The 20,772-nt window shown below is 37.2% G+C and overlaps 1 protein-coding gene across 6 annotated transcripts in view; it reads right to left on the reverse strand.

Moving 5' to 3' along the window:
• Positions 1-20,772, reverse strand: part of SDK1 (sidekick cell adhesion molecule 1) — a 365,693-nt gene that overhangs the window by 249,003 nt on the left and 95,918 nt on the right. For all 6 annotated transcript variants that reach the window (XM_048961334.1, XM_048961331.1, XM_048961335.1 and 3 more), the window contains 2 exons: positions 17,677-17,783; positions 14,483-14,630 (listed from right to left, as the gene is read on the reverse strand). In XM_048961334.1, coding sequence (XP_048817291.1) covers positions 14,483-14,630; positions 17,677-17,783 — 255 coding nt within the window. The remainder of the gene's footprint in view (positions 1-14,482; positions 14,631-17,676; positions 17,784-20,772) is intronic.

The raw sequence follows: 20,772 nt of genomic DNA on the forward strand, positions 1-20,772 counted from the left end.
GCTGAAGGACTATTTAAAATGATCTGAACTAACTGAAATTTAAAGATTAAAAACCACATCAATAGTTCTATCCTCAACATTTATTTAAAAAGAGGTTTAGAACAGAGCAGTATGATATAATTTAAAAGTGAATCCAACAGTTGTTTTTGCTCCCTTAGAGAGCAGTTACCGCCTGTCATATAATTAAGTGAATATGTCAGTGACAGAATACACAAAGCAGCAGGGAGTACAGGAAAATACAGCAGCGTCTTGTATCCATAAGCCTTTTGGCTCAGCACAGCGAGAAAAACCTGTCTAATATATTAGAAACAGAGAATTAAAAGGCATGATCAGAAACACAAGAAATTGCAAAAGCAGAGTTCTCTCAGCACACTGCATGCTGGGTGTGAATCAATCCAGACGATGCCCAGTGAATTTTATGACAAGTTACAAAACATGCTGTACAGTTTATCTCGCATAAACGCTTTATCTCGCATAAATTTAAAATTGATAAAAGTCAGCTAAAAATAATAGCACACCTTGAAGATCTACGCTGGGTGAAGAAAGTGTTTATGCAGCTCCATCCACGCTGAAGACTTCCCATTGGGCGTTATTTCCTTTACTATTGCTCTATGGTGTCATTTATCCTCATATTCTCTAAATAAACCTGTTGAATCTTATTTGCTGTTTCATCTATTATTGAAATTTCTTAAGGATGTTCAAGAGAAATGCCCTCATAAACTTAGGCAAAAATTGCTGAAGCTGAAGATGGAGCTTCAACATAAAAGTTAGCATGTAAGTAAAGTTAATAACACACTAAGGGCTGCTCAGGAGCAGAAACAATCCTTCATGGTCATGCCAGGCAAGATAACCTTAGCGACAGAATACTAAACTCCAATCTCCAAAGCCATTGATTCCCCCCACCTATTGCAGTATTTGGGGAAAAAAATAAAGTATATTGAAAAAAAATATACTGTTGATGAAGGAAATTAAGGTACATTTCCTCAGAGATGAGGTGCTGCTGTTTCACCACTTGTGTTAGATTCCATCATCCAGAATCTAGAAGCAAAAAGCAAATTTTGGTCTAATTGCTGGGTACCACACAGCGACCCCGCACGTGTAAGGAGATTTTTCTGGAAGCTTCCAATTATCACGGGATTTTGCTTAGGGATTTCTTGCACCGCTGATTAAAGATAATCATGAAAATAAACCTATGGCTAATAATTGTTGAAGTTGTAAGGGAATATATTGAGATGATTATCAACTTAATGAAGCTGGCATTGAAATACATTTTCCTGATCTGCTTACTCTGTGTACTGTGTCTTCTAACTGAATAATACGTTGTGTTTTTGCTCAGTCTTGGTAAATAACAGACTGATCCCTCCTGTTTACAAATGACAGCAAACAGTTCCAGGAAAAATAATAAAACAAATAAGCACAACATGTGCTGTAGGAATCAGTCATTTCAAACTCAGTAAAATAAGCTTTGTAGAGTAAAGCTTATTTCAACATACTTAAAATTTCATGCTAATTTGTAATTACAAACATAATTCTGAACTACTTACTAATTCAAAACAATTTTGGGTGGAAATTTCGTATGGATGCCTTTGTTTAAGTGCAAATCCACAAAGATTGATTAAGAAAGTTAAGTCATATACAACTTCTGGGGAGAACTATAAAGCAAGCCGTTAAAAGAAGTCCAACTTCTTCCTCAGATTTCAACAAACGTTACCATCTCTGAGAATCTTTTGCAATGCATTTCTTTGTTCTGTCTTTATTTGCTACAAATATGGAGGCTGTGGCTCAAAGTTCCCCAGTTATTTAGGTGTGAATATCACACCTAGTTAAAGGTGCTTTCCAGAGCATTCATGAGAATGCTACAGTCTTAAGTAGATGCAGCAAGACTGGTGGAACTACCCAGGCTCCTTCTGGTGTTTAAACACACTAAGTGCTAATTCTTCTAGGAGAAAGGATCAGATAGAAACAAACATTTTTAAAATCATTTTTAAAAAACCCCCACCCACAAATAATGCTCTCCTCCATTTGTAGAGTACTCATGTGTATACACACGAAATTAACTCCTGAGTTCTGTAGCAGTACCAGGCATAACTGTAAAATCACTTTGGTTCTAAGTGCTCACAAACACTCATTAATCCTCACAGTATGGGAAGCATATGTGTAAGTATTAGCGTATGCCCTAAAGGATGAGGTTTCATTACCTTAACCATTACTTTAACATTAGATAAATGCCAACAGTGAGGCAGTGGTCTGTAGACATCGGAGGGGTTACCTACAGCTACAGCATTCGATATCAAAATCTTCCAAGAGACACCATATTCCAAACACTGAGTACAAACATGTTTATCTAATTCTACTGAATATGACACTGATACAAGTGATAAAAAAACAGAGACTAATACATTGTTTCTTTCATGATTCAAACATTTTGTGTAAAACAGCATTGCTAATGCAAATAGCTGCAAATGCTGTTCCAGTTGCCAAGAAGATAACTAAGATGCATAGATAGTTCTGAACAATCCTAACATTTCAATAATTGGCTGATGTTGAATTATGAATTGTGATATGGCAAAAAATGCCCAGGATGTATCAATCTTTACTTATTCATAAGTAGAGAAGACTACAATTGAACAAGGAAGGTTGAAAGGAAAAAAATAACAAGGATCAAATAACATAAAACACAATGCATGTTTTGAAACAATAATGAAGTTATCCATAAAGCAAAATGGCTTAGAACAATACCGATAGGAATTAACTGGCAACTAAATCTGCTCTTCTGGTTTGTTCTATTTTGAGCCATTCTCGAAAGGTTTCCATTTTAATTCTCCTGCTTATGATGCCACCAATTCTTGGCACTGCATTCACCCATATTAAAATGCCACCTGTAGCACAGATTGAGGCTGCCTCAGAGGAGCAGGGTCCTTTGCTCTGCCAGCACACTGCAAAGAGACCCAGTGCTCTCATGGGTCAGGGTGTGGGCTGCAGAGGAAATACTTCCCTGCCCTAAGATTTCCACACCCAAACATACGTCAGCCCCTGCACACCTCTGCCCTGCACATCTTCCTTCTCTGTGTGGTAGCACAGCAAAACGATACAGTAAATACAGCAAAATGATGCACGACAGATGGAAGATGAAAGAAATACAAAGAAGTTCTTCTTAAGTACGACTGTACTAAAGGAGCATGCCATGGATGGAACAGAGAAGATGCCAAAATGAGAATGCAGATCTTCAAAGGTTACACCAGGTTTTCTACACTTAAAAATGTAAATTTAAGAAACCTGTTAAAATACTAGATTTTATATTAGCACATATTCAGAGTCCTTATCATAACTGTGGTAAATCTCTTTTGCAGTATAATAAAGAATATTCAAAATCTGCATGTGAGTAAAGATCCAATGGATTTTTATTTCTGTTAACATATGAGAGTGAAAAAAATGCCACCCTTTGAAAAGCCCTTTGATGTTACACAAAAAAAGGCTTTATTTTTATGTTATTTCAGAAGGATAAATAAAGCATTAGGGAATTAAAGATTTAAACTATTAGCAAATCATCTGGCTGGGAAGCTTAGACCTGTTGTCATACTGTTTGACCATTGCACCTCGTGCATATGCTCTTTGTATTACACTAACTCCAAGACAGAGCTATATATGATGTGTCATTTTGACTCTAGGTTGTAAAACAAGCTGCCTGCTACAAACCTATCCCAAAACAACCAAAAAACCACTGCATTAAAAGAACATACCTATTTTACTCAAAAAAATGATTACATTCTGCTACTGGTAATTGTAGATTTTATAAGACCAGATTAAGTGAGTATTCCATTGGGTACATCAGGCTTCAGAGCTGATGTCAAAAATCTCAGAGATCCTATGATTCAATTACTGTCTTCCCATGAGCAAAAGAAAATTCTAAGAGGCATTTCCCAATCAGCAAATTTTCTATTGATTAAAATAATTTTCCTTTCAAATGAAAATCAGAAGGAATTATATGCAGGATTCTTATTCACCCAAGCATACCTTTGTAGTTTTTATGAGAGAAAGCAAGGTGTGTTTTGCACACCAATTTCTTCCTACTTCATGCTTGCTTTTTTGTTGTTGTTTTGCTGTTGGGTTTTTTTGTTTTGTTTTGTTGGGTTTTTTTCCCCTTTCTGGAATTGCTTCCTGAATAAAAGTGGCTTCTCAAAGAGGCAAGAGGATGACCTACTGATATTTTACCTTTATGAATCCTGATTAGTGAACCTTCAGCAGCATAAACTTTCTTTATTTAGTGAAATCAACACTGACAGTTATGGATTAAAAGCTATCAGGCATTAAAACATTAAACTGTCACTTCTCTTTATCTCACCAAAGCAAGGAGATCTCACAACTCCCTGATTTTATTAAATTATCAGTGACATGTTAGTTTATATCTTGGACTGGAATTTTAAATCATCAACATACAGTAAAGGCCAATTTTCAAGATGCTTAAGGTATTTCCACTTCTGTTGTTAAAAGGTTTCTTAAAAATATACTAATTTATTCTTCAGATAATGCTGTTGAAGCTACAGTTGAAATCACTTTGGAAATGGGACAGAAATAGCTTGTGACAAAGCACACAACCAAGGATTTAAAGGAAAGTCAGAAGTGCAGTTTCATTTTGGCGTCATCAAAAGATAAATGACACAGTTACCCACTAGAAGATAGTTAATTTATGAAAATTTGTCCAAGTAAGATCCAGTAGCTGACAAGGGGAAGGGGATATGTGTGAGCTGGGAGTAGTCTGGGAACTTGTCTGGGAGAGGTAGTAACAGAGAAGGTTGAAGGAGCGCTCAGACACAAAATATCAGGAGGATTTGAGCCCTAGAGCAGGAGATGAGCTGCAGTCTTAGGAAAATGGCCATTCTGGAAACATGACTTTGGACAGCAGAACCACTGGGATAGATCACCAAGGGACAAAAGTGTACTTGACATCTTGTATGTGGAAGCCACCACCCACATATTGCCTCCCCCAAGGCAAGTCATTTCTCCAATCTCTTTTGTCACAGTCCTAATTAAAAGAATAGCAATGATGCTTTGCGGAAATGTCCCATATTGACTGCATATGTTGGAGATTATTGACATTTTCTCTCTCCTTGACCACAACATTTCTGTTAAGTTGTGAAAAAGAATAAAATCGTAAAAAAAATAAATTGAAATGTACATAGATTTTTTTTTTTAAGTGTATTATGTATGAGCTTCTCATTGCAATATCTGTTGGGTAAACAGAAAATGCAGCTGTATAACAACCACCATTGAAATTCCTAAGTATACCAATAAAGTCTGCTTCTTGCGGCTGCTAAGGCCAGTTTCAGTTCCCATGGAAACAGATGATGGATTGCCAAAAATGTGTTTTGATGTTTAAAATAATCAGTGATTCGAACTAGTGATTATTATGAAAGTATTGCACTTTTCTTCCAGTGAAAAAAGTATTACACTGGGAGAAGGAACAAGAACACATAGCAGCTGGCAGATAGAAGAGGAGATGTTAAAATTCTTGCAAATGGTATTTGGCTGCTGATGGACAACAGCAAATACAGTTTTTATTGGAAAATTATTGAGCAAAATCTAGAAAAACTGTAGTTCAAAAATTAAATATGAAATTTTGCAGAAAAATACGTGAAATGGTGTTGTACAGATCTTAGCTTCAGTGTTTTCAAGTGCTTTTCCCGAATAAGGTCTCCTTTAAATCTCTCGTTTGAGAATTCAAATAACTGAAATAGATAACATAGAAATTTCCAGAACTTGTCTACACTAAATCTGTAAAGATTCTTCCTCTCTTGCTTTTTAAGTTATGCTTGTATTGGTCAACTGTGCATCTGGTTCCAAGCTGACAAATACCCACCACAAAGTCAAAATGATGCCAACTGAGTTGTACCAGTGGCAGATGGGTATGGCCAGAGGGAGTAATGTCTGGGAGAGAACAGAGGCGACACAGAGGGGAGAGGAATGGGAGTTTGGATTAGGAGGGACGGTAAGATTTCGGAGGAAGAAATCAGAGAAACAGTGAGACAGCTCAAGGAACAGGGGCAGGGGCTTCCCTGATCTTTTGGAGAGGTCGGCTTTTTTTCTGTGTGGTTTCACATATGTGGCATGAGGATGGGCCACACTTTCAGGATGCTGTCATTCCTTCTCCCATGTGAGTGAAAGCTCTAGACCAGCTCCCAGATCTTTCCAATGCTTCCTAATCCACTCTCTCCCTTTAGCAGAGTTTGGGACCATTTTTGCCAGGCCATGCCATCTCACGAGTTTCTCTGTCTTTTTTCCTCCATCAGGTTGAGAACACATAATCCACTCCTCTCCAGTGTCCTCATAACTTACACATGCTCCTGCCTTGACCCAGCTGTGGTTTCCCTCAGTCAGTCTGACAAAAGGTATCCGCAGAAGGTGGGGAGAGGCATGGCCCTCCTCCACCATTTTCCTTTCCCATCCCTTCCCCTTGCCACTGCTGTGATGCCAAGTAGGCTGTCCCTACTCTGTCCCCACCACAGTAGCATGATTTTTAAGGGTAAGGCAAAGGGAATGATGTTGAGCAAGCAATGACTGTGGTCACCCAATAAACGGATGCCCTGTCTATAGCCAGTACTGACGTGAGAACAACTGATTCGTGTAATGTATGGAAATAACCACGGACATTTAGATAAATAAAAGGCAGCGCTTACATACAGCAGAAAAATTTGCTATGAATATTGGCTGTTCGGCTGTTTTTTCTCTTTTAATCACAAGATGCCTTTAAACATGTTTCACCAGAGCTAAAAATCATCCTTCTCACACAAATCAGACAGACCCCATGAAAGCTCAGACAGGGCATTTACAATCTATTTAAATTCATTTGGAATCTGTTAGAGGAAGGCCAGACACAAAACAGCTAAAGATTCTGCTCACAACCACGGATCAGAGATAAGCCATAGGCAGGCTGCCAGCTCCTTCCCTTCTCTGCAGCGTTAATTAATGTAAGGTCTGCTTCCCAATGCTTCACTGTACCAAATTCTTTAAATTCAGGTTGAACACTGTTAGCAAACCAGACTTGATACAAATCAACCACAAAAACCACAGCACATCCCCAGAGTCCAAAGCTCTCTGTTGCTTTGTTTGTTGTTGTTGTTTTTGTTTCCTGAATAACAATCAACACAAAAATATATCTGCCAAAATTATAGGCTTTTAAAATTATTCTACATAAATTAGAATCTTAGAATCATTTGAGTTGGAAGGAGCCTTTGAAGACCATCTGGTCCTATTCCCCTGCAATGCACAGAGACACCTATAGCTCCATTGGGTGCTTGGAGCTCCATGCAGCCTGACCTTGGTTGTCTGCAGGTACAAGGCACCACCATTACACTCTGGTCGCCCTGTGCCACTGCCCTTAGCATAAATGACTGTTTTTAAAAATATTCCATCTAAATTTCCCCTCTTTCAGTATATAACAATTTCTTCCCATCCAATCAAAGCAGACCCGGTTAAATAGTTTGTCCCCTTCTTTCTTACAGTCCTTCAGATACTGAAAACCCACTCCCAGGTCTCCCCAGAGCCTTACAGTTACTAGCTTACATGTCTTAACATCTCTTGCATATCATACAGAAACCCACAAGAATCATGAGGACAGCCAGCACTTGTTCATTTCTGCATAGAAAGAAAATTAATAATCCCTTGTAGTAAACAGCCAGAAGTACTGACAGATACATTTTACTTCAGTCAGTTTTGATTAATAAAAGCTAATTGGTAAACATAAGACATTACCTGCTGCTATACTTGATAAGTCAGTAGCATTTTGCATCTATTTCCATAAGGAGATAGATATGTGAGTGGTCATAGGAGATAAATCTTTCACAGGGACTTGTGAACAATCGCCATTAATTAAGCATAAATATTTTGTTTTATTTGGTACATTTTCTCTTAGGAATGATTGCGAGATTTCTAAATAGCCTTATTTTGTTTGCATATTAAAATCTTTCAGTTTGTAGATAGAGTATTTCTAAGATGAACAGAAAAGATGTTTTTCCAAAAGAGCACATCAGCTGTTAAGAAATCATATTAGTGATCTTTCCCTAATATCATAATTAGTTCTGGAAATGGAGCAGATGCAAGGAGTGAGCCCCAAGGTACAATGGCAATAAGTCTTCATATCTCTCTGCTTCTAGATCAGATATGATTTTTAGAAAAATAGTTCGAGTTCTCTTTCAAAGAGTAATGCTATTAACACTTCTCTCATAGTGCATATTTTTTTTCAAGCTGCATTTGTCCCCAGAAAGCAAAGGACTCATAAATCAATTTTTTACTGCAAGCAGTGATAACTAAATCATACTTAGAGCAAAAAGGTTTCTTTCTAGTGACACTTTCATCCATTCCTCATTGTTTTACAAATTCCAAATCTATGATTAATAAGTGTAGCGACAGAAAAAATGATTTTGTTCTTTAAATGCGATCATCTTAGGAAAAACAATATCTAGTAGTCAGATTTTTCTCTTAGTGATCTTTAAAGTTCCATTGATATTTACAGCTGTTGAAGATTGTGCTGAAAGATACCACAAGCAGCTGAGGCTCAATAAAACACAATATTAGTTCCAAGCATCCACTCTCTTTTCTATCAAAAAATATGGATTTTGCAGTGCTGCTGTAATGGCAGCAGCTTCTCCAGGTTCATAAAAAAAAAATCCCTCCATGTTTTGTGCTCTAAATTTGTAATGAAACATATTGGTCAAATATAAAAATGTGCTTTGCACCTCAGAGTGTGTCTCTTGGGAAGAATCCACTTCCAAAAGAGCCTTAAAGCATGTTTTTTGGCAGCTTTTTTCCTCCTGCCCCACTTCCACACTGCGATATGAGCAGTGTCCATCAGCACACAGTCCCAAGGTACAACTCACTGCTCCTCTCCTTTCCTTACCCTATAAGTTAAGAGGTCTAAAGACATTAATTATTAAAACATATGTTTAAAACTGGTGCCAAACAAATTATGAGCAGAGAGAAAAACAGTGAGGTTCAATGTAGTCAAGTCAAACAGCTTTAGAAAACAGTCCTAAGATTTGTTTATCCTGTGGTGTAAATGTTTTCCCTCTACTGAAGCAGCAGACAAAAATGCTTAAAACACTGACAGCACCCAGGACTACTCAAGCAAAGTACCTGAGAAGATGGTGGGAGATTTCCCTATAGTCTTTCATATATATACAAGCCCTAAGGACAGCAGTAAAATTCTGTGTAAAATGATTGCTAGCTTTGGCTGTTCCTTTAAGTTGGAAGCACTCGATGCATAGGTTTGATTAAAAATGAATAACAGAATGCTCATGAATTTCACTTAAAGAAATAACTTTCTGCTACGAAATATTCTTCTTCCTCAGGTACTTAAAAGTTGGTTTTAAATGTAACATGGAGTGTGCAAATGTACAGCCAGAAAACAGCAGCTCACAGCTGTTGTACCCCTCACTGCAAGAGATGCCACTCCATTACAGTGGCAGACCTAAGAGATCTGCAGACTTTGTTCTTTAAATTATTGCTCAGATATACACAGCAGACTTGACAGCCTCCGAATGTATTGCTGGCTAATGCTAATCATCAGAATTTTAATTGAAGTAATATCTGGTGTACGTGAAAAGTAATTACGTGCAACTAACACAAGTTGTGTGACCGGCTGCTATATGCAGAGAAGTGCATTGTTGGCACTAGAGTTGCTCATATAAAATGAAGTGGTGTTTGCTTTAAAGTGAAAAATGCATTCACAGAGCATTAAGAGAGCTGTTACCATCCAGACAAAACCTAATCTAATACTACTATTAACTCAAAAACAAATATGCTATCCCACATACCTTAAACTTTCTCACTGTTTTGTTGTAGCTACTTGTTTTCTTCCTGAGAATGTTATTAATGCATTTACAATTTTACCTTAACAAATGCTAAGTAAGTCTGCCCTAGCTTTGCTTAGTTGCAGGGCATTATGAGTGTCCAAAGCCAAAGGAAGGTATATTTGAAGGCTGCTTGTGCCTAACATGTTTTCCTTCCACAATCTGTCAGCACATTTAGTATTTATCAGAGCTAGTAATGACCACATACATTCAAATGCCTAATGAAGTGTTCTCACTGCAAAAAAATAGATATTCAGACAAACCTAACGGCAAAGCAATTCATCTTCACTGTCTGGCAGGACGAAGTGCATCTGTGAAGAATTTGGGTTCATTTGCAGTTAACTAAGTGACAAAATGTCCACCTAGCTAAAAGGGATGCCCCAAAACTCATTTTAAATGAGAAAAATAAACTTTTTTGTTTTGTATCAGACAGCAATCCACTAGCAAAAGACCTATGAGGTAATACTTACCTATCTGCAGCTTGTATGGGGAAAAGGATTTCACTGTAGAAAGTTATTGAGGATAGTAAAAATTTCTTTATCGCTGAACTTCTCAAACAGATTTTTTTTTTTCTTGACTGCTGGATTCAACCTTTTCGGTTAAGTTCTTCACTTAGAAAAACAGTAAAATTAATTAAAACCTAGGATTTAATTCCTCACTATGACAGCTAAAGGCACTTGCAGATCTGCACAGTGCCTTACCCTCCAAGGTAGCATACATGCCTGGTGTGAAGGAAGGGCAATGCTCTCTGCTCTGAAGTCTGAGGAAGCACACCCAGGGAAGGCAACCTGAAGACATGACATCTCAGAGCAGTGATTTCTTTTGATGCAGTTACCTTGAGGGAAGTTAATGTTTTCTGTACAATATGAGGGCAAACAGATGGAATCCTCCCATCAGTCAAGTCCCTGGATAATGGCTCTGTTCTTATTCCACATTAGTCTGTTCAAGTATTTGGAAAACATTCATCTGTCATAGTGTAATGTGAACTATTTAAGTATTCTAGGAAATTTTTGACATAATACTAAAAAACATCCCCAAATCTAACTCTTCTCCTTACTTAATCTCTCTTGCTGTTGATCTTCTGGCCTTCTCTCTCAGATTCCCCATTTTATAGCCTTCTAGCACATACACACCTTCCTGCTGATGATCTAGGAACATCTTTTAAAACACCAAATTGAAATTTGGTGAAAGATAATGCACAAAAGCCAAAATGAATATACATGCATGCTGCACTAAGTAGAAGAAGAAAAATTTAGGACTTAAATTTTTAAATACATGCCAGCATGTCACACTATCTCTGCTGCAGATACGTTACTCACCCTAAGTTGGAAACTATGTCAACAACTCCACGAGTATGAACAGGCTTTTTGCTTCACATTCATATATTATACAGGGATCTGCTGGCTTTACATTTTTATTCATCTAGTAGGAACTTGTCACAAAAAGGATTATATAAAAAAATTAACACCTGTTATTCTTATATTATAGCACCTGCACTGCTAAAATGAGAATAATATACAGTTATATATGCAGTTCTTCACTGCAAATTTCCACCAGTTAAATAAAATATGCAGTTTGGGGGAAAAAAAAAAATTATCTGTCTCAGAGGAAATTTTCTCCCACAAAATAATGTGTCTGCTCATGCTCACAGAGTAAAACTACCATTCTGAATTTCCTTCATAAAAAACTGAAACCAAAGCCATCTACTGACTCAATTCCTCTGCCCTTAGCCTAAATAGTCGGTACTCTTCTCCTTAGAGATCAGCAAGAGAATCAAAATTACAGGTCTGTTCCTTATGATCATCAGAATTCATTAGAGCTAGCAACTGGCAAGGTATACACAGAATATTAGAAACCACAAAGTACTTATTTGTACTTTCTTAGTCGTCTTCAATGCATTTGCCAAATATCCTAAAATCTTGTGACAGTTCAGAAATACACCTTCTGTTCTCTTAGCTCCTATGCTATGTAAACCCTTGTTGCAGAGCCAACAAAGTGCTGTTCGTTGAAACATTTTAAGATAGTGTGCGTTGTTGTTTTTTATTTCTCCACAATTACTCCTTACTTTCATATTTGTCATTCAGTGAGAACTCTACATGCCCTCTACCTCTCTTCCCATATCAATGAAATTGGTTTCATCTAATGGTGACACCAGCCATGCATCCCCACATCAATAAGCCTTGGGAGCACTAACACCTTTCTTCTGTTGCAGTATAACTAACTGTGTGCCCCGTAAGGCTGTCCTGTGAGCAAAAGTTAACTCAAACCTACTTGAATGAACACATTTCTTACAAGTTGCCACAGATTTTTTAAAAATTAAAAGGATGGAACAAAGCCAACTTTATATTCAACAAGCATTGATAAGAAATTACTGTGTACCCAAACCAACTCTTCTCTCCTCATCTTTAACGCTGCTTGTTTCCTCAGTCTGCACACACTGCAGCCATGTCACCCTTGGAAATCATTACCGTAGCTGACAGAGTAGCTGATTGATGTGGCTAAATCATTGTAAGCTTGTTTAAGAGGATTAAAAAAGCTTTATATTGATTTAGCAATATAAGGTACTTTTAATCAGTTTAAAGAGCATCTACACAAGGTGGCTGCATCAATTGCACCGTTCTGTTTAGCAGGTGATCCAATGAGACATGCATCTATCCAACTGGATCACCTGCTGAACAGATCAGTTCAACTGCTACACCTCTGGTGTACAGAATGGCTGCAAGTGCAGCTTCCTCCAGAGAAGAAACAGAGTTACGGTAAGACAAATGCAGTTCTCACACTTTTATGTACATTCCTGTGTGTTTCAGGTTCCAGCTATTCTTCAGGGCAGCTGCACTGGCTGCCAGAATATCACAGCAACATGTGAGTGCTGTATGGTTCTTCTAATACTTTGGAGGCAGCAGTAGACCGACTGCACAGAGTGCAAAGGTGATTGGTGTGAGTACCACAAATCTGCCACTTCCTGAACTTATCAAGCTCACTGTATAAGATGTATCAAACTTCCTGGGAAGTTCACCTTTTCAGTGTGAGTATTTCTGCAAAAATAAATAAAACTAGAAGTCCTCAAATTCCTTTCAGACAATATTTCTGATCAGAGAGGTTTTAGGTATATTCCACTCCTACCATAGAACAGAATTTATACTTGTAAACATTAATTCAGTGCTGTGAATCGCAAGAGATTTTACCACAAAAATCCCAACTGTCTTGAAGTAAAAGTAAAGCATAGCACATGAAAACAGGAGTTTAAAACTAACAAGTGACACACATCTCTACTTGCAGTTTCCTTGTACTATAAGATAACCCACACAAATCTCATTTTCAGACCCTATTTGCTTGTCTGGGTCACTCTGTTCTGTTTCCCAATGACAGTTCCCAAAAAACTGCCTGATATCTGGACAACACATTTTTTTTCAGTCTGCATTATTAGTATTATTTTTTTAAATACTACATTCTCAGCATTGAAAAAAGAAAATGTGTAACATGGTAGGAGTGCAGGAAGTAGTATATTCATAATAGATAATAACTTGGGATTTGTCACTTTCCTCTCTCCAAGAGATTGCCCAGCAACCCACTGTTTCAGCTTCCAGCTTGTTTCCCATCAAATTACTATTAAACCACTCATAAATTATTACGCAGTTGCTTCACATCCTTGCAATGCCAATTTTAACAGTTTCAAAGAGCCTGTAATACTAACATTCACATTTAGAAAATGCACATGAGTGGCAGTAAAATATGCAGTACGGATTAATAAAATCAGAATCCAGCAAGAGTTCTCTCCCTCTAATATAAAGTGCAAAGACTCAGCAACCTTTCTGGATCTTTGCAATATCCCATTACCATCAGATGCTAGCATGTCTGTCCCTTGGAGTGCATGAAATCTACTGCGCAGTTAAAAATAACCACACATATTCTTGGCAGTTCAACTGTTTTCTCATAAATTAGGCAAGTAAGAAAAATATTTTACACATACATAAGATAAATGTGATACATATACGCATACAGACACGCAGACATTTTATATTCAAAAATTTTGCAACTCCTATGTTCTCTAAATTAGCTTCAGTTACAAACACAGAATGGCCTTGTGACTACTTCAGAAAAGGATGAACACACCTTGAGATAATAGCTAATCACAGTACAAGAACTCCACCATTACTGGGTGAGCTGCTAATTAGTCAAAGAGAAATAAAACTGTCATTTAGGCTAAAAAGATAAGGAAAAATAAGCAATATTTAAAACTTTATGGTGAGGAAAACAGTATTAAGCATGGCTCTCAGTGAAAAGCTCATAGTAAAAAAGAAAAATCTCAGTATTCATTTAGTCCACTCAAGTAAATATAATTTGAGACATGAGCATTTACTTTTCCAAAATGTATCATGAAAATGAATAGCAAGAAGGAAGTGCATATCCACTCCGTAATGCTGCACCAGGACCATTAAAACCACATGAATTATTTTGTCAAAGTGCTTAGGAAGATCAGAGATGGTCTTAAAATAGCCATTTATCTCCAGCTTAGTATGAACAAGGCTACTTTACTCTCTTTAAACCTTAATTAGTGTATTTAAAAAGTAAGTTGCGTTATCAAAGGTAATTAATCACATTTTAGGTGGGAGGGAGGGATTGAGATTAAAACTTACATTCTGCTGCTAGGAATGATCTTGTGCCCATCTCTAAACCATGTCACTTGTGGTCTTGGATAGCTGAAGATGTGCATGAAGTTTAGAACTGCAGCTTCTCCTTCAGTCACTGTTTTTTTCTGGTTTGTGTCCATGAAATTTCCCATGTCTGCAAAGTCAAAAAAATATGTATACTAATAGTTGTAGAAATTCTCATCCTCCATTTCATTTCAGTAGTCAGAGAATGAAATGTGCTTTACCATAGTTATGGACATTGCTATAATTAGTCAACACAGAGCAACGAATCATGAGACAGCACTGATTGCCACACGTTGGGTGAGCAGCAAGGCATAAGGCCAAGCCAAGTGCTGCAAGGGCACACAAGAAGTCAGCTTTACAGAATGGCCAAAGTGTTCTTTTCAAATAACTGAGCGTGTTTTTACTGAAAGTAGAATTTTGATCTTTTTCTTTGTTTTCTATTGATGGTGGTGTCCTCTTGTGTTTCTGGTCGTTTTGGGGTTTTTTTGCTTCTTTTCTTTATATTCTTTTTAAAGAATACTTCACTTCCTACTCTTCTAGCACACAAAAGAAAACGTTGTGCTATGCAAAGAAATGCAAATGGCCTATATAATTTTCTGAATTTCTGCTCACCAAATACTTCTTACCACAATACTTTTCCTTCTATCCATATCTAAACAAACAAGCAGCTGCATTACTTGTAGTCATCAATGTGAAGTTAGATCTACATAAGCAAGCCATTATACATAAATGCATATCAAACTAACAAGACTGTAACAATGTTGGTAGCAATTAGCTCTTCTGGCTATATGCTGTGATTCAAATAGATCTTTGTCATTTACAAAAACATCAGCAGTATTAAACAGGAGCTTTTAGCAGAAATAATAATAATATTAATGGAAGAAGGAAAACTACAATTGCAGAACTTCTGTCTCTGAAGGTTTCATTTCATAGGAATCTATGGAGTCCTTGTTAAAAATTTAGCAAACATATTTTTCTTGTTTTCCTTTTGCCTTTTGTGTCTTATTTCTATCCATTAAAATATTATCCATTAAATCATCCATTAAAATGGGAGCTGTAGGCTCCCACTTATTCATCCTCCAAAGATTTTCCATGCATTTTAATTTGCTTTAAAGTAGGAAACCGATACACACAACTATTCTGGTTTCTGACTCTAAAACTTTCTGGTTTGTTTTTATTTTAGGGACCACTGGGCTCAGGGATGTTCTCTGGGCCAGAGGGATGCGAGTGAGATGGAAACAGAACGCACTACCAGGTCTTTGGATGGAAGGAGATGAGAAGAGAGAACAAAAGAATTAAAAACACATGGTATTTTAAAGGTTTAACTATTTTTGTATTTTTCAAGTAATTTATTCAGGCATTGCACTGCCTCTGTTGCTCCATATTTCTTACAGCTGTAATCAGATCATCTACATGAAGCTTCAAACCGTGTAGGTGGATCCAATTAACTTCACTGTCATATGGTTATTGCAGTCTTCACAATTCAAGAGTTCTAAGCCCATTCTGTAATTAAGATTTACTCAGCAGTTTTCTTAACAGTATCTGTTCCCATTCAGCTAAATCATACATTAGAGCATGTTACCAACATTGTTTAAATTATTTACCAACTTCTTTGCTACATCAGAGGACACGAGCGAAAAAAATACCGCAGGTTATAGACTATTTTAATCTATGTAAATGCTGTGCCAATCTGATGGACAAGTTTCACAAGAGAAGCAATATAGGTCACTATAGAATCAAGACAGATGATCTCCTAGGCCATGTAAGATCTGCTTTGCTTTGTCTCCATGGCACTGCCAGTGAAAATAAATAAATAAATAAGCTGTTCAACTCAGAGAGAGAAATCTTAACAGAGAGCTTCCTGGCCTTGCTCAGGAATGCAGAACTGTAAATTAAAGGAGTGTGGGGTGCGAATTTTAAGAGCAGAAAAGTAAACAATTACACTTTTTCTCTCAAGAAGAATCAAGAACATGGACACCTACCAAAAATAGAAGTCTGGAGAAACAAAGCACTTTGCTGAAAATCTTTCTGTCATTCAGAAGGGAACAAAGTTATCTTTTCAAGAGACAGAAATCTTTAGCAGCAGCAGCAAGGTAAAGTATTCCTGTGCCACTTTCTCACCATCATTCCCACAAGTGCTTTCTCATGAATTGTTCCTTCTGCTATGGCAGCACAACTGCCTGTGCAGCTGCATACAGAGCCCGATAGTGGGGGAAGGGAACAATTTTACCAAACCCCACAAGAATATAAGCACAAAATTCTACATAACTTCCCTCATGACACACTTAATAGCTTCCATTGGTTCCTTGAAACAGGTTTCTAATAAATAACTCAGTGTAGCTAAATTCCACTTACCAAATGACATTTACTAATACCGATTTTCCATTTATTGATTTGGAGGAATTCAAATTTGATCCCCATGTTAGATTGCTAGCACAAAGGTTTCATACTTCAAAACATAAAGGCTTAATTTTACTGTTATTTCCAAGCAACTCACTCGGGTAATATCTTCTGTATGTTAAACTTAAACAACATAAATAATTGGAGTATGCAATCATTCTTAAGCCATAGTAATTAGCACTAAATCCTCAGAATAAACTCAGCATTATCAAATGGAAGTTAGATGTGAAATTAGAAGTCAGCTCTGAAAAATTCTCCTCCGTCCAAACTGAAGAGGTACAAACATTGAAACACGTTGAGAACAGACAACGGTTCACAAGCTTTTGGCTCTGAAACAACCAGTTTTGTATCACGAGAATTATGATCTGAAGGCTTCAGGAAGCTGATCTCTTTCAGATATTCCATCCTTCCTTTTAGGAATCCATTTCTTTTTGGATTTTCTTTTTATTATTATTATTATTCTGTGCTATCTGGCCTTTGTTAATCCCTGCATATTTATGGAAGAGCACAATACTCTTCTCTCATCCTAGAGCTATCTCCACATGATCTTCTGATAGCTTTGAATAGCTTGAGTCTTCCCTAAAGACTCACTACAGTACCACTTTGAGCTTGTTTCCAAAAGTGTAGCTTACATTAAGCGTGAAGCTTCTCGTGATGCAATAATTCTGAAATTAATATTATATGCAACACATTTTCAGACTAGCAAATTTTACTGGTACCCACAAAAAGGATCAGTTAGTTAACAATTTGACAGAATAACTTCTATCCAAACCTACATGCCACTTGAACTTCAGATCTCCTCTGCAACAATGCCCCCATTCTGTTTCGCACAATGCATTGATAAAAGCCAGCATCAGACCTCTGCAAAGCTGGAATGATGTACCTGTAAGAGAAAAATATAGAATTGTAATACGCTTCTTCTCACATGCAGATCAATGCTACTTTCTGTTGCATTTCATGTTATTCCTTTAATATTGTCTCAAAGGCATATTGTATTTTTTCTTAAGAATAGCAAACTTCTAGTCTTAAGAAATACAATTTATAAATACTAATTAGTCTCCAGTTTCTTTTGAAATGTAGGCTTAAATGCTTTCCTTAGCTTTACCTAACCTCGTTCATAAGGCAAAGATGCCTGGTGTTTTATTCTGAGCTGGCACAAGAAGACTGCAATCTAAACATAGGCAGCAGGAAGCCTCACAAGAACTATCAAAGCTCTGCCATAAAAACAAGTGTTTACTACACTGCATGACCAGTGTAACTCCAAAGAGCACTGAAAAAGACAGTGCACTGTACACTGTATTTGTTCTGCCCTTTGATGTACAAAAGAAGTCACTTATTCCACTACTGCTCACCTTCTGCATTCAGCTACATCTGATCACTCAACACGAAAATGAGCTGATGAGCACGGTTTTAATGTGAATAAAACACAAGAATAATATAGATAACCCTGCATTAAGCAAACATAAATCAAAGCACATATTTCCCCTGGTCACCTTCTGAAGATATTATGGTGGGATTAATGAAAGCCTTTATGAAAAGAAAAGAAAAAATAATACCACTGAACTTTAATCTTTGAAATTTAATCCCACTAAAAGAAAGGATCTCTTCCCATACTCACACATAGCAGACACACCCACATACAGAGCAGCTAATATGTGAACAGGATCAGACAACATAAAAACAAAGGATAGAGAAGAAATCTAATTTAAGTGATAAATGTTGTCTGTAATCACTGCATTATAATCGCAATCAAAGACATTACAGCAAATAGGTCAACTGACCTAAAAGAGTAAATAAAACCAGAGCCCAGTGCCACCAACAAATGGCACCAATCTAATCTGATGCCTAGCAGCCCTGGCTTCCTGAGGATGAGTTACAGGCACTTGTGCTGTCTGCCTGCCTGTGCTGACTCCTCCTGACCTGATCTGGTGCAACCAGCAAATTTCCTTCAGGGATTATGACAATTTGTACTGGGAAGATAAGACAGACTCACAACCCTGCTCCGTTTGGAAGCAGTAAGCTGGACAAACAGCACACAAACACTTGCTGTTCAGTGAGTAGATACAACCCCGAATCGACCACATTGCCTTGCCTGATGAGTGTGACATAGGAAACAGAAAATAGGTGAAAATAAAGGGCGTAAGATAGAAATCAAGACAACATATGGCTTCCTGATTTCCTTCCAGAATAATTTCCTTCTACAGCAGATGACTGCTGCAAAGCATCACTAGCCAAAAAATATATATTTAAAGATTCTGACAAATAAATATTGATAATTCATTTTAACAGCTAATATTACCACACTTGTTATTGTACTTGGCAAAAATTAATTCTTCTGCTTGTCTACAAAACGGAGCCAAAATTAAAGGCTTATTTCTTTGCTCCTCATCTATACCAAGAAAATAACAGTTACTTCTTCCACTAGGACAAAACAAATCAATTACATCAGAAATCTCCTACATTAGTGTTCTTTTCTAACTTATTAATGTTTCAGCAGAAAACATTCATAATATCTTGCCTGAAGTAAAGAAAACCTTTTGGCAGAAAAGCTTTTAAAAGTTTGCATGAAAATCCCATCTATCTTGGGAATTCCAGCACAGCCCAAACCTACACAGCACTTGGCCTCTCAGTGGATCTACCAAATAGCAACGTGCAGGAAAGGCAAACAAATGGCACATCCTGGAACACGGATTTGAAAATGGGATGAGTCAGGGTTTTCTGAGTGATAACGTAATGGGATACGTGCAGATTGTCAAAGAAAGAAAAAGCAAGAGCTTGAAAAATGTTTTGGAAGGATGCTGTGTGAGATGGGAAGCAACAAGGAAGAAAGTAGGAAGACTTCTAAGGAAAGAAGGGACTTTAAAGGAAATTAAACTGCTTTGGCTGGTGCGCTGCTCGTGTTTGGGATAAAAGGGAAGAATGCTTAAGAAACAAATATGGTGCAGCCCGATCACACAGGACCTTAAAAGAAAAAACATGATCTAAGTCTGACAATGAGCTCCTCAGAGAAGAAGAAAAGTAACTGCTCAGCACTTGGTTGTTGTGCCAACTTCAACTATTCAGCACTCAGTCATTACTTGACTGTTCAGAAGAATGTTCTACACAAGTCACTGAAAAGAACACACTTGTTTCTGAAGAGGAAAATCATCTGATCTCTGGTTCTGACAGACATCAGAGGAAAAGCGAATCTAGACTGGGGGAAGGAAATGGATTCAAGTTTTCCAGCTAGCAATTTTAAAAGGCAATCATAGCAGGATGTCAAGTTTCTAGAAAAAAAGAGTGATATATGCTTTTTGTCTAGGATAAAACTCATGTTCAATGTTAAAAAACAAATACAATAAAATATAATAATCAGATACTTTTAAGCAGTTTGCAAGGAAAGCATACTAGTGCTTAGACATAACCTTGGTTTCTAAGATTAAATAAACTAAAATCCTCAGGCAACAAAGGGAAATGCAGACAGTGCATTTGGTCCAGAACTTAATTCCACAGAAAACAAATGAATCAAGAAAACCAACCAACCAGCAGGGGAGGAAAAAGAAAAAAAAAAGACAGACACTGAACTTTGAATACTCACTACTTACAAATGCAACCAAAATTGCTACTTTAGTCAGCAATATTGATTTGTTTTCACTACATGCAACTCAGATCACAAAGAATTTATAAGGTTGGTTTATAAATTCTTAATACAAACTGGCGTATGCACAGTCACTATAAAGGCCAGGCTGTGTGCATAATCAGCATCGTTATACGAAGAAAAGCTGTTCATGTGGGGTCACCAGGGGCAAAATGCAAAGGCTCCAATTAGTTCTTTACTCACTTGGTGTGTCATAATAAGCTTGGAATATTTTCAGCAAGGTACAATATACACA

This window comes from Lagopus muta, chromosome 15 (genome assembly GCF_023343835.1).
Source record: "Lagopus muta isolate bLagMut1 chromosome 15, bLagMut1 primary, whole genome shotgun sequence".
Taxonomy (NCBI): Eukaryota; Metazoa; Chordata; class Aves; order Galliformes; family Phasianidae; genus Lagopus; species Lagopus muta.